Here is a 14,763-nt window from a genome sequence, read left to right as displayed (position 1 = left end):
CAGAGCTCAGGCTCCTAAGCATCACTTTCCACATGAAACAAAAAGACTCCTATCCCCTGCTTAAGGGACGGTCACACAGGCACCGAGAAACACTACGCTTCTGTCCTTGGCCTTGGTTCAGAAGCTCAGCCCTCCAACAGGAAGCGTGAACTCCGTGTGTTTTCTCAATCACCGTCTTGGCCCCCGGATCCTCTGACTTCAGCTTGACCTTGAAGGCTTCTGCAGACTCACCTTTGAGGCAGGCGCTAACAGAGGCCAGGACTGCTGAGGGCGGCCCGCGGCGGTGGGTGGCAGGATGGCGGCCCCGCCGGGCCTGGAGACACCGTTCTTGCGGCCTGGCACGGGGTTTGCCGGGAGCGCCTTCTGAGGCGGCCGAGGCCTGGAGATGTCCTGGGGAGAAAGCCACAGCCTCACTCACGGCCCGGGGAGGGGGGCCTGTTCTAAAGGTTTTCCCATTATGCCGGAGCAGGGTCAGGTGAGAGAGTGGACATGCTCTCCTATACGCTGCCATGTAAAAAGCTGTGTGCAGCTGTGTGTTAACACTCAGGAAAAAGCCTTGGAGAGCACGTTGGCAGCACCCAGGAACACGAGAAAGAACCATTCTCCTATCGAGCCCTCCCACTTCGTATGACTCAGGTTAGAGAACCCGCTGCACAGATGCACAAAAGTGAGATGACGAGGACGGTCCCTCCAGCACTGTTGGTGACAGCCAAAAAAACTGTAGATGGCCATAATTTCCACCGGTAGACAAATGACTGCATGTATACAGTGACTGAGGAGGCAGCCTTTAAAAGGTGAATGAAGTAGGCTGAGATGTGCTAACGTGAGAAGATGACCAAGAGTCACTGTGAGCCGACCTATAAGCTGCAGCAGCGAGTTCACGTAAAATCTGCCACCACGGCCTCTCCCCGTCCCCGGCGTAAACACAACTGTACGGAAGGAAGTCAGAAAGGACACAGGCCTCACTGATAACTGAGGTTAGGGATGGGGTGTGAGCGCGGAGGGCATTCAACCAGGAGAACATGTAATTTTTTCCGCAAGCCCATGTATGCGCATCATTTGTGCAAATAAAGTGGGAAAATGACCAGTTGGCTATGAGGGGAAGTGAACAGGAATTCTTTTCTCTCTGCTTTTATGTTATCTTCATGTTTTATCACCTTCTCCATAAGGCCATTCCAGACCATCTTATTTAAAATTAACTCCCCACCCCTCCTAGTCAGTGCCTTGGCGTGAGGCTGACACCATCTTTATTCAACAAGCCTCCAGTGTGGGGGTCACAGGGACAGCTGTCTCATCAGACTGCTCCCTCCGACTCTCCTCCCGCACCTCTGTACTCCCCTCCACACCCTGCCGCTTGCCCTGCTTTCTCTCTTCTTGCTCCTCTTCTCTCCTGCACCCCCTCTGTTATGGGCTAAACGGTGCCCCTTCACATCCGTATGATGCAGCCCTAACCCCCAGTACCTCAGAACAGAGCTGTCTATGGAGAGCGCGCATTTAAAGGGGCAATTAAGTTAAAAACGAGGCCCTAATTCAATCCCCCTGATGGCCTCAGCAGAGGCCATCGGACACAGGGATGTGTGGGGCACACATGCACGAAGGAAGGACATGGGAGAAGCCCAGGAGAGAGGCCTTAGATGAAACCAAATCTACTATACCTTGATCATGGACTTGTAGTCTCTAGACGGTGACAAAATAGATTCCTGTTGTTTAGGTCACTGGCCTGTGATGTTTGCTACGGCTGCCCCAGCAGACTAATGCGCTCCCATCTCCTCCCCTCCCCTCTCTGCCAGTCTTTCCCCTGCCTCCCTGTCCACACAGCTTCTCCCCTCCGCCCCACCCCCACCCCAGTTTCAGTTTATCAGAGAACCAAACCCGGCGCTCTGATCTCTGCCAAAAGGTGACACTGCCTGTGTCCCAGGGGCCCCCTGAGACCTGGTGCCAACCCCAGTCCCAGGTTCAGAGAAAGGCTGGGCCCCCGTGACGCCCTCTGGACCGTGCCCAAGAAAAGCAGTCCCGGGAGGAAAATAAGCAAATCCCCCGCTCCACGGTGGGGTCACACCCAAAATACAGTTTGGCTCGGGAAGGCCGGCCGCCGCCCTGGAAACATCTGGGTCTGCCTGCGGGGACCTCTGCCAGGAGGTACAGTTGTGGCTGCAGAGCCCAGGCGCCGGGTAAACAGGCAGCCGGGCGGGGCTGCTCGGCTTCCGAAGGGCACCCATGGGAGTACGGCCGGGGCCCACTCACCCCCTGCAGGCCCCCCAGGAGCCAGGCGTCACAGCACACCCCTCCTCAGGCTTCCTGACTGGGGGACGGCACCCGTCGGTGCCATTTGATGGGGTAATTACGAAGATGAGGGAAGTCTGGGGCTGCCACATCCAGGTTCCCGGGGTCAGAGGAGGCTTCCTGGGAGAGGTGGCACCTGAGGGGGGACCTGAGGATGAAGAGGAGCTGGGCATTCAGCAGAGGAAACAGCCTTTGCAAAGTCCTAGAAGAGAGAAGGCGACTGCAGGGAATTGGGAGAAGTTACTTTGGGGTGGAAGATGGTGGGTAGTGACTTGTCACAAAATAGGCCATCCAGGGAAGAAATCCTCTGTAGGTGAGGGGCTGCCTGGGAGCATATTTCCCCAGACTTTTCACTCTTACCCTATAGTTACCAGAACGCAGAAAAGGCAGTCGGACTTAGCGAGTTCCCCCTTCCCAGCCTCAGTCACCCTCCATGCCAGTGCCCTTCAAAGCAATGTCCCCGGCTTTTTGCTGAGCACCGGCTTACCTGGGAGAGGATGCAGTTTGGTGCGGGGGGCATTGGCCGGGTTGGGGGAGGCCTCCGGGCTGACTCTTTCCTCTCTACTTGGGGCCCAGCCCCAGGGGGGTTCCTAGGAGGCCTGAGGAGGTGTGCCGGCAATGGCACAGGTGGGGAGCTGCCCTGCAGATAGTCCGGAGGGGGCACAGGAGGCTTCCGTGGGGGTTCAGGGGTGTTGATCACCTGTATGCACAAGACAAGGAACGTCTAAGACAAAGGAACTCTCAGTGCACTTAAAAACTCAGGGGAGCCCTTGTGAGACCAGAGGCAGAGGGAGATCTGAGTGACTTCTTAAATCCCTGGGATCCCAGAAGTCAGATGGGGTTTTTATTATCAATTTCACAAACCACAGAGGCTATTGGGAAAACCCAGTAGGGTCCTGATGATAAAGGAAAAGTAGCAAAGTTCAAGGTGCAGAGTCCTTACCTTTCGCTTGCCCTGGGGGGTCTGCAACTTGAATGTTGGGTTGGCATGTCCAGTTCCACTGTTCTGAGACACCCTGAAGGGACAACTAGCAACAAGGATTGGGGGAAGAAGGAATGGGGGTGATCATCGAGGGTCAGCGCCTGAGTTCCCTCTCACCTGAGCATGGCCAGTAAACAGCTAAATCCTCCCCCAAGTCTGCTCTGGAGGAAGTGGGAATGGTCCCCCTGGACCCCAGCTCCCTGGGTATGAAGACATGTGGCCAACGGAGAATCCCCAGGGAAGAGTTGGCCTTATTCAAATCAGAGTTTTCCTCAGCACCTTCTCTTCACCCATTTAAGACCTTTCTCCCCCAAAAAGACTCAAGGATGTCATCAACCATCAACTAATCCCCCTAGGGCATCGATTCAGAGGGACCAGGGCTTTAAAATCCCCTGCAGCACAAGTGTCATATAATACGGGACTCAGAGACTAGACATCGTCAATATCCCAAGGGATGAACTGCTTAAACAAAATTAGTGTCTGTCTTGAGTTGATACCCAGCCGCCCCTGTGAGTGTCCTGGGCTAGTCATTCTTTCTCTGTTGCCTCAGTTTCCTGCTATTTAAAATGGGGAGCAAATCAATTAGGTGGAGGGTGGAAAATAGAGCTCTTCAAATTTAACTGGTTGGGGGCATTCTGCTAAGAAGGATTCTGAGTGATTACCAAGCTCCGCAGAGAATACATAGAGTAAGGTCGACGAGCACTGACTGATCTGGTCTTGGAGCATGGCCAAGGGGACAGGGTGGCACGCACCTTGCATTGACCTTCCCTGAATTAGACCCACCACCACAGAAAGCGCTATGACCCACAGGAACCCCAAGGCCTTCGTGGCACCCCATCATACCTGAACTGTTGCCTCAACTTGGAGGGAAGGGCAAAGGCCTTGAGCTGGCCCAGCCTGCTGTCCTGCTTGCAGCAGTAGTATATCAGCCCGAGCACCGCCAGCACGAAGAGGGCCGAGAACACGCCGGCCAGCACGGGACCTACGCCTGGCAGAACAGACCCGGTGAGAGATGCAGACGCTGCCTGGGCCACCACAGTGGCTTCCAAGCAACATATCCTGATTCTTCCTCAGATATTTGATTTGTAGATATCTGATTTGCAGTGAACGTATTATTTAATTTAAATTCATACAAATTTATTTTATTTTATTAAAAAAATATATATATTATTGATTTTTTACAGAGAGGAAGGGAGAGGGATAGAAAGCTAGAATCATCGATGAGAGAGAATCATCGACCAGCTGCCTCCTGCACACTCCCTACTGGGGATGTGCCCGCAACCAAGGTACATGCCCTTGACCGGAATCGAACCTGGGACCCTTCAGTCCACAGATCGACGACGCTCTATCCACTGAGCCAAACCGGTTTTGGCATACATACATATTTGTTTTAAAAAGCTTGGAAACCAAAGGGCTGGAATCTTTGAGGTTTCCAGGAAAACACTGTACATTCTTCTGAGTGTCTGGTTCTCCATTTTACGTTTTGTTCATACAAGGGAATCTAAAGCACTAGAATGTGCCTCAGGTTCCTGATTATTTTTAAGTGGCTGAGGAGGACTGGTGGACACCCACCCCCAAAAGGATAAGATCATTCAGTAACCTATGGTCTGTCTTAATCTCCCTCTCTCTCCAGAGGGTTCACTCTCCTCAATAGAAAAGACAGAAGAGCAACTGAGCTGAGCCCCACACCGGGCTGCCAGCCTCAGTTGTCCCTCCCCCTCAGCCCCTCTTTTTCTTGTTCCCTCATCTACAAAATCAGGATTATATGGCTGATGCATTATCCCTTTGGAATATGCCACCTGTCCCCATGGTGCCAACATCCCCTCACAAAGGTGGGCAGGCCAGGCACTCACCCTCGGGGGGCATGGGCCCGCTGTCGATGCTGCCCCCAAAGCCAGGCGTGTTGCAGTAGGGTGGGGCCCAGCCCGGGCTGCAGTGGCAGTTCTGGTTGTTGTTGCAGACCTGGAGCGAGGACCGGGCAGAGGCGTCAGCACCCTGGAGAGTTCCCACCTCCCACGGGGCCTGCAGCAGGGACACTAGCAGAGGAGCCCCTGAACCCCAGGCACACGTACCCCGTGGCCATTGCACTTCTTTCCGCAGCCTTCGGTTTCAAAGAAGGAGGTGTTCCTGCACTCCCCCTCGAAGCAAATCTGCAGTGAGGAGGAGACCGAACCGTCAGAACAAGCAAAGGGACACTGCTCGACAATCAGAAGACTGGAGCTTTGCACCTAGGACCTATGGGACTCAAAAAGGCAGCCGGCATCAGGTTATGCATTACAGTGAAAATTCGAAAACCAAAAAAAAAAGCAAAGGGATGGATAGCAGTTAAGTAAGTTTTACTTCTGTGATTAGCGAGAAAACAACAAATATTATACTGTTAAAACAATAACATAAATATCTAATAATATAATAAATATGTGTTATTACATCCTGTATTATTATATGCTGGTATATGTTAGTTTCTTAATTGTATGCTAATAGGCACTAATTTTAATATTAAATTTTAAAATAATGATGGTGACAGCAGTCTACTTTGTGCCAGGTGCTATACAAAACGCATTCCGTGTTTTTAAAAAAATAATTGCATTCTCATAGTTAATGCTGAGATGGTGCCACTATTTCCCCCAGGCTTTCCTGACTCCTAGTCTTAACTCATATGATATTAATGATGAGGACTACAGTGATGCTGACAGAAGCCAGCCTGTGGAAGCACAGTCATATTAGGCTGGCTGGGATTTGAGCTCAGGCATCCTCCCTCCTGAGTTCATGCTCCTCAGTCACTGTCCTCTGCAGCCCAAAGACTCACATGGTTGTAGCCACACTTGGTCCCCGTCAGCACCAGGCCTGGGTCCAGCATGTCATTCTCCTCCTCGGTACTTTGGTAGACGTGGATGCCCCTGCACTGGACTTCCCTCCCGTTTATGGTGATGGTGGTGTCGATGGCCACGGCGTTGTACTCCAGGGGCCGGGACTGAGAAGCCTGACACTGGATCTTCCCACACTTGGCATCTCTGGGCCCAAGAGAGAAGGAGGTGGAATCAGAGGCTGGGGAAGAGCTGGGCACAGAAGAGCTTAGTTTTTCTTGACCAGGACAGCAGGCTTGCAAGCCTGGGGAAAGGGCAAAGGAGCAACGGGCATGCTCTCGGGACCCACCAAGAGAGACCCCACGTGGACTTAGACAAGGAGAAAGAAATAGGATCCTTGTCCCCAAGCAGATCCAGGCCGGAGCACTGGCCTTAGGGTGTCCACTTTCCTGCCAGGACAACAGCCGGAACTGAGCAACCTGCTCCTATGGTCCCTGCACTCCATGTACCCAGATGCTGCAACCACATCATCGTCCTCTCTCATCTGGACCTCAGGAAACTCATCTTTCTGCCTCCAGTCCTGCCGAATTAGAATCCAATTTCTAAATTGCACTCAAGCCAAAGTCCACGCTCTGTCAGCATGTCTTCAAGGAATTCATGATCTGGTCCCTGCCTCACTACCCAGTCTCATTTCTCAGCAACCTCTTCTCCATTGCACCCCAACTTATACTTTATATCAAATTGTTCTACTGACCAAAACATTATACTTTATATCAAATCAGTTCTACTGACCGCCGATTTTTCTCTTATCATCTCTGCCTGGAACACTCCTCCCAGGGACCAGCACCATTCCCCACTCTATTCAACGAGATAATTTGTCCAGATCTCCACTTAGGCATAACTTCCTTTGGGAAATCACATGAACCCACTAAGATCATGTCCATTATCACGCTACACTGTTCATTAAAAGTTCCATGTACTCAGGAGAGTATCTGGCACATGGTCCACCCTCCACAGAGAGTGGATAGGTGAGCAGGTGGATGGGTGGTTGAAATGAATGAATAAATGATTTAATGAGTGACTGAGCGAGTGAATGATGGGTTAATCAGATGAGGGATGATTAGCACCCTACAGAAATGACCCAAGAAGGCTTATTCCCTGCCCTCTTGTAAGAAAGTCCTAAAAGGAAGTCTGATGGGTTTTCTAGGAAGCACTGCCATCCGCACCCTCCCTCGGACTTCCTCAGGCTGAATGGGGCATTGTCCAACAACCGACTGAACAACTTATTTCAGGCCCAACTCTGGGGCTGCCAAGCTGCTGAGCCGGTGGGAGGGAGGAGTGAGGAGGACATAGAAGGAACTGCTTTGTTACCCCCTCATCCCACGGGGTCCACCCAGCGGTCATTACCTGATGCTGCACTTCTTGTGTTTCCCATTCATGTCCTTCCCACAGTTCCCATAGGTGTCCCCCGCCACATTCACCCTCTCGAAGCAGAGGTCGTGAGCAAGCCGGGCTCCTGAGTGGGCAAGGAACATTTGTCAGTACCCTAGGCAACGTGAGGAGACGTCAGAAACCGGCAATGGGCAAAGCCAGTCCTTGGTAAAGAGTCAAGGTGAAGAAAGCTTTTGGGGAGATAATGTTTCTTTCCTGTACCCCCACCAGCTAACTCCATTCCTTCTCATAGCAAAAGCTTTCATATCAGCTCTTTGTACTTTCCTGGGGTTTTGTATCAGCTGTGGGCTTGTATGTTAAGCCCTCTTTTCTCTAGTAAAGAAACCTTGTCCTTTCAGGGATTTTTAAAAGTGCAAAATGTTTAAAGAGATAAAGCATGTCTTTGGAATTTTCTTGGGACTAGCCATTTCATTTCTTACTTCCCTACACCCTGGGTAAGGAATCACAATTAATGATGCATCTTCTGCAGAGAACTATGTGTCTTCTAGATACAACTCTTGTGTATCTTCTGGAGATAATTTATCTAATCAAGAATGACAGCCTGTTGTATTCACCATTCTGCATCTTGCACTGTTCTCTCAATTCACTGTGGGAGAAGATTTTAGCCAGTAGACACTGAGCTGCTCCCTTTATTCAGCTGCATTGTGTTCCACTGTATGGATGTACCAGAATTAATTTAATTGGCCTCTATGAAGGATGCATAGGCTGTTATTGCTACAAATAAGAATGCTGCAATAAGTATCCCTGTAAACTGCACCTTCACATACATGTTCAAGTACAGTGGAAGATATATGCCTAAGTAGTAGAATGGATGGGCCCAATGACTAGTGCATTAAAATGTCCACATCTCCAAATTGCTCTCCGTAGGGGCTGTACCGATCTGTGGTCCCCTCACTCACCACATCACTATATTTTCATTGCTCGTGTGGTAGTGAGAGTTATCGTTATTATTACTACTACATCACATTAACTCTTCAGTCGCTGCCAATCTGATGCATGAACAATCCTATCTTATAGTAGTTATCATCTGCCTTCACTTCATATGAGTGCGGGTAAGCATCTTCCTGTTCCGTCTCCATCCTCTGCCCATTTGTCTTTTGGATGATTCTTATCCATTTACTCGCTCTGAGCACTGACAGCATCGAGGGACTGGGAGGAACACAGTCCGCTGCCTCTCCCTAAAAGTCGATCCTGACCCAAGGGCAAGCATTCTGAGATGCTGCGTTGAAGCCAAGATGCCACGCTCAACAGAGGTGGGTGGGATGAGGGCTCACCCCGGCTCACTTACCGGGTCCCCACAGCTGCTCACACTGGGCCTGGTAGGTGAGGCACATGCCGTTGTAGCAGTAGGCCTGGCCGCCCTCGCAGGAGGTGCCGTCCATCTGGTAGAAGTTGGTGGGGCAGTGGGGAGACTTGCCCGTGCAGAACTCTGGCAGGTCGCACTGCCGGGCCTGTGGGCGGCACAGCGTGCCAGGGGCCACCAGCTGGGCAGGGGAAAGGGGGGAAAACATCAGTCTCCCTCCAGCCTCCCAGAGAGGGCCGCGAGCATCCCTCTGTGGGACGGAATTCCCGCTCCCGTTATTTCACAGGCCCTCAGCGGTTCAGGCTCTAATGGGAGCAGTGCCTTAGAGTTTTCCAGGTGTTTTCACAAACGTAACTCACTTCCTCTCCAGAGGAGGTCGGGCAGGGGTCATATGTATGCAACAACTTACAGCTGACTAAGCACTTCAGTAATAACAGCTACTTTTATGGTGCTCCCGCTTAGGTGCCCAGTACAACCATGACTTCATTTAATTTTCATGACAGTTTTATGTAATATAATTATCCCTATTTTACAGATGATGAAACCTGAGGCCGAAGAGGTTAAGCAATGTATCCAAAGCCTCATGGTGAATAAATGGCAAAGGAACCAGGCCCACTAATATATACACGGACACACACACACACACACACACAACTCACATATGCAAATATATAGATCCATTCACACATATACATCCAAATTATATACATGCACATTTCCCCCGAACACCTACATGTATACTCACATGTGCTCATTACGTGTCCAAGGGCATCCAGGCTCCATGTTACTGAAACTTCGAGGCCCTCTTTCCCCCCAGAAGGAGGCTGTGTCCTGTCCCTCACCCCACAGCAGTTCTGTTAGGTCAGGGAAAGGGCCACTCACCTTACAGCGGTGACAGCAGGAGCCGTGGGCACACTCTGCCCCTTCCTTCAGGGTGCAATTGGAGGCATTGCAGCAGGGATTGTCACATTCCTGGGGGGAGGCAGAGGGAGTGGGGTGAGCCTCAGGGGCAGCAGGACAGGGAGACAGCCTCAGAGAGGGGTCAGGGCCTTCACCTGCCTCTCCCATCTCCCCACCCCTGCCACCATGCCCGGAGCCTGGCTCCATAGGAATCCTTTATATAAAAATAAAAAATAAAAAATAAAAACAAACAAACAAACAAAAAAAAACACTTTACAGCTTAATTGCTAAGGTAATGTATATTTATCCTAGGGGTGGGGGAATATACATTGTTTATATTTATATTACAGACACACACAATCATCAGCTTAGACACAACTACATTTTGAGTGTGGATATTTTTCCAGGCATTTTCCTATACACATACACTAAGTTTATAAAATCAAAGTATCCACACTGCTTTTTCACACAATGTAATATGCACACACCTCCTTATAATCATGTATCCTTCCAAAACCTGATTTTCAGAATAGTATCCCACTATATGGATTTTTTTTTTTCCTCATCCCCAATAAAATTCCCCTAGACTCTGTCTTCTGTGCTTTTCTACACTGCCCTCCCTGCCTCTCTCTCTCATCCCCCCACCCCCGGGCCTTCCTATCCCACAAAAAGAGGCCCTCAGGAGCCAGGGCATCCTGCAGCAACCTTGCACACAGTTTACGTCAGCTCCTGGCCTGCTTCCTCAGACTTCTCTCACCATCTGCTGCTCTTCCTCAGGCCTCGCCGGCCCGGGCCTTTCCGGGACAGGTCTCTAGGGCTTCCACGCTCTCCTCGCTTCCTTCCTGCCCTACTGCTCCCCATTTGCTGACAGCAAGAGATTTTAAAGGATGACGAGATGGCCAGTGGCTGTGAGTGTCCTTATAACACTCCAACTACAGTCACAGGCCTGGCCACAAACATTTCTTGACAATGCGCCGGTCTCCGTGCATAGGACCAACACAGACTGTGAGTTAAGACCATTTCCATTTCACAGATGGGGAAATTGGGGCCGAAACAAGTCGAGGCACACACACCTGGCACGTGTTGGAGCAAAATTCAAGCCATGTCTATCGGGGGCCCACTGCATGCTTATCAACCATAAAATAACCATATTTGTCCAGGTCAAGTATTTTGGAGACATCACTGCCTGACTATAGATGCCCACCCATCCTCCCTAAGAGAGGGAATTAGAACACTTCTCTTCCATCCATCCCTCACCACCCTGGGCTCCAAGCAGACCCATTCCCTCCCTTCTACCATATCATATCTCTCCCCACCACTAGGCACAGTGTGTCTTCTCGCCTTGTACTCCTCACTAACTCCTCATAGCCTTCAGGTATGGGTCAGAGGTCACACCCACACTCAGGAGGGCAGCTCCCCTCATCCTACAAATACTCATAGCATCTTGTCATTGGCCCTCTGAGCATTTAGCATGGATTGTATTTAGAGGCCTTTGCAGCTATTTGGTTAAATGTTTCCCCCGCTGTATTATATGCTTCATATGGACAGGGACCACATCTATTTTTGCTGTATTTATCCTAGCCCTCGCACCAGCATAGAACCCTCCACTTAGTAAAAAGCTGTAGGATCAGCAGCTGCTCCAAATATAAGCCAACAGGCTGAGCCCCTAAGGGGTGTTCCTCAACCCCATCTCCTTTCTGAAGCATCTGAGCTGACTGTGCTGAACTCATGGCAGAGCCTTAACTAGGTCTTGTCCTATCCTATATAATAAAAGGCTAATTTGCAAATTTCTCCTTCAACCAGGAGTTCAGTGGGGAGTCAACCAGGGAGCAGGGCCAGACGGCCAACCTTCTGTGTCCCCTACCGCTGGCCAGCCTAATCGGGCTGGCTGGACCCTAACTGTGCACAAATTCATGCACTGGGTCACTAGTTTATTATAATATTTACATGCTGACAGTGGGGGGGGGGGTGGATATCAAGCTATAGAGAAGGTTATAAAATCAAATACTTTTCCCACATACACAGACTTGAAATCTCACCACCATAGCTGCTTCTCATATTTCCCCCCAAGTTGTTTTCATTTATTAATGTATATGTTTCCATATTTCAAAAAATAGAGATGAAACTACACAGTTCTGCATTTTGCAGGTCCATATGCATCCGCTAAAGTGACACAGCTATGCTGTATGCCTGCCACTCATTTTGAAGATCAAAACAGCTTACTTCTTCTTCCTCCTGGCAGCCCTTTCAGACATGACCACTTCCCCTTTCCACCATCTCATCTCCAGGCTATGCAGGCCAGTTTATTACTTTCAGCATCCTCCAAAGGCCCAGGGTCAAGTTCAGATGTCCAGCTGCATGCCCCCCAGAATAAATTTGGTGCAGCTGGAAGGCCAAGAAGGGCACCTGTGGCTGCACTGGTGTGGACTGTGGTTTGTGGTTAGATCAGACACTCTTAGGAAGAACTCCACCCAAACTTGGACATCAGCAGTGCCAAGCTCAACGGGGAGTCTGCAGAGGTGGTCCACAGTGAAACCTGGCCCTCCACGTCTTATTTGTGATGATGTCATAGGAAATATTCATGAATAAAAAAATTTCCCATTGCTTTCTCTTTGATCTTGAGATTTGAAACGAACGCAAATTCTTTCTCTCCTGCCTGTGCTGCCATGACACCTTACCTCTTCCTCCCCACAGTCACACTCTTCCCCTTCTTCCAGGTACCCATTTCCGCATCTCCGGCCTCCGTACAGCATCTTGATGTCTGGCATGTTCGAGAGACACATCCCACCACCTGACTGCAAATATCTTTCCAGCTCCCTCCTGTTGCATCCATTGAACACTTTGGGGAAAGGATGCCTAGAAGAGAATGAGGTTGGAGTTAGTTGTGAGTCTGCACACCAAGCAGCCAGAACAGCGGTCAATCCTTCTGCCCATCGGGCTGATGGACTCAAACCCCCACTAGTACCATGCACATACCTTTTGCCGTTTTAGAAGTTCAGCGACATATTAACGTACAATTCTTTCTAAGAATGAAGAAATAGTAACCACCCCATCATGTTTTTCCTGTCCTCCTGCCCAGAGGAAGTATCTGCGAATCAGAAGCAGCAATTCCTGCCCTTTGCATGAAGGGGTTGAAATAAATAAAGGGATGTGAGTGTTACAACAGGTCTCCAGAGCCTTAGAGCTGAATAAAATATCAGCCAACCCAAACGTTTGTGAAGCTGATATTAGATCAAGATTTTCTCAGGACAGAGAACCGGGCCAATAAAGAGCCAAGATCATGGTGTGTTTTTTTTTTTGGGCCAGTTCTTTATCACAAGGGTATGAAAGGGCCTGGGGCCCACTATGGGGAAAAAGCATTAAAAGTCATCCATTCCCTGGTAGCAGGTCAGTATTACCATTTAGGTCTATAAAAGAAGTCATCCTGATCCCAATTCTCAAAGCCAACTACAGGTTAGACACTAGAGGGTTTTCCTCAGTTATCAGATACGTCACATGGAATTTGTTAAACTACTGAAATTGATAACTAGTTTAAAAACAAACTGCAGCAGTAATGAATAGAACTCTCAGCTGCTTGTCTACTAATATGCTCTTTAGATTGGGGAAGAAAGAGGAGGACTTAACCAGGAGCTAATGGGTTGTGGGCATGGCCCATGGACTTGCATCCTGCATGGCAACACCCTCCTCTGTGTGTCACAGCGGGGAAGGGATGGGAAGAGAATAAATGGAAACAGCACTGGTCCCTGGGGCTCCAATTTGCTCCTGGAGACACTGACACCATTTCTCTAAGAAGCATAAGCAGGTCCTAATGGTTTGGGGTGGGAGGAACACAGGCTTCCAAAGGGTGAGCCAGGTCCTGGGAGAGCCCAGTGCTCTCTGCTGAGTGAGACCAGGCACTATCAGCCTCTGAGTAAACACCGGAATTCCCTTTTAAAGGCTCTGGGCTTAAAAGCCCTCACAGCTACAGGGAGATGGGGTTGCCTTGCCCCTGTTCTGGGTAAACGTGGCCTGCAAATCCCCTGTGGGCTCTACAGATGCTCCTCTTTCTTTCCCTTGTTCTGGAGCCTACATCAGCCCTGACAACCAAGCCTGGGAAGTGAGAGCACTCATCGAACCCTCTTGGGATGGAGGGACTAAGAATTGGGATTGTTATTAAAATGGATCCTCATAAAAAATTCCTGAAAAGGGACACAGGTCGTCGGGCGAATTTGGCAGCTGAAGACCTAGGACAGCAAACCTCCTGCTAGTCACCTGGTGCTCCTTGCATGCGTTTGCTCCCTTTGTCCTCTCCCCATTTCTTAGTTGTCAAAATCGCATTTCTCTCCAAGGGCTAACAGAGGCTCCCTGGGGCCGGCTGGGAGGAGCACGGGGTTGCACTGGCCTCCCTGTGCTTCTGCCTTCTGCCCTGCCCTCCCCTTCCTACGTGACTCACCCGGTGGCGGCTGCCATGATGCACCCCCCGTCAGCCGCGCTGGCGTGGCAACAGCCTTTCAGATCGTGGGTCATGCCGAAGTTGTGGCCCATCTCATGGGCCATGGTGGCAGCCACGCCAATGGAATTCTCAGAGTGGTCCTGCTCAGGGAGAGAGTGCAGGTCAGGAAGACAGCCCCGACCCCAAACTTGCCCCTCCTTTGGCCACGCCCGGCAGCTTGATAGAAACCTGTGCTCTTAACTACGGCTGCACTGCCAATCCTAAGGGCTGGATCGAGGATGGACAGGTAGATGCTAGCAGGCTCCGTGATAACCACTTCACGGGTCAGAAATGAACAAAGTCATTTAATAAGTACTCACCAAGTCAGAGAGAATTTCTAAAGGAGGCAAGAAGTTCCTAACCATGACTTTGAGACAGGCTCTTGTTTCATAATGATATACATAACTTAAAACCTAGAACTAAAAAAACCTCCATCCGTTGTCTTACTACTCCCCTGGTTTGGAATATATGAAGGACCTAGCGATGTATTAATGTGACGGCTTCTGGGTTTTCCTGGGCTTGACAATTGGGGATAAGCTACACCCCATGAAAATCCACCCTTGGTATC

The 14,763-nt window shown here is 50.2% G+C and overlaps 1 protein-coding gene across 1 annotated transcript in view; it reads right to left on the bottom strand.

Moving 5' to 3' along the window:
- ADAM19 (ADAM metallopeptidase domain 19) overlaps positions 1-14,763 on the bottom strand; it is a 75,207-nt gene that overhangs the window by 3,832 nt on the left and 56,612 nt on the right. The window contains exons 11-22 of the mRNA XM_084884410.1: positions 14,157-14,296; positions 12,403-12,580; positions 9,707-9,796; positions 8,810-9,005; positions 7,477-7,585; positions 6,072-6,276; positions 5,338-5,415; positions 5,119-5,227; positions 4,109-4,253; positions 3,227-3,311; positions 2,771-2,983; positions 232-390 (exon numbers count right to left, since the gene is read on the bottom strand). Of these exons, the coding sequence (XP_084740536.1) occupies positions 232-390; positions 2,771-2,983; positions 3,227-3,311; positions 4,109-4,253; positions 5,119-5,227; positions 5,338-5,415; positions 6,072-6,276; positions 7,477-7,585; positions 8,810-9,005; positions 9,707-9,796; positions 12,403-12,580; positions 14,157-14,296 (1,707 nt within the window). The remainder of the gene's footprint in view (positions 1-231; positions 391-2,770; positions 2,984-3,226; positions 3,312-4,108; positions 4,254-5,118; positions 5,228-5,337; positions 5,416-6,071; positions 6,277-7,476; positions 7,586-8,809; positions 9,006-9,706; positions 9,797-12,402; positions 12,581-14,156; positions 14,297-14,763) is intronic.

This window comes from Pipistrellus hanaki, assembly GCF_964339955.1.
Source record: "Pipistrellus hanaki genome assembly, chromosome: 5".
NCBI classification, from domain to species: Eukaryota; Metazoa; Chordata; class Mammalia; order Chiroptera; family Vespertilionidae; genus Pipistrellus; species Pipistrellus hanaki.
Note: the sequence above shows the minus strand (reverse complement) of the source record. Positions and strands in the feature narration are given on the sequence as shown.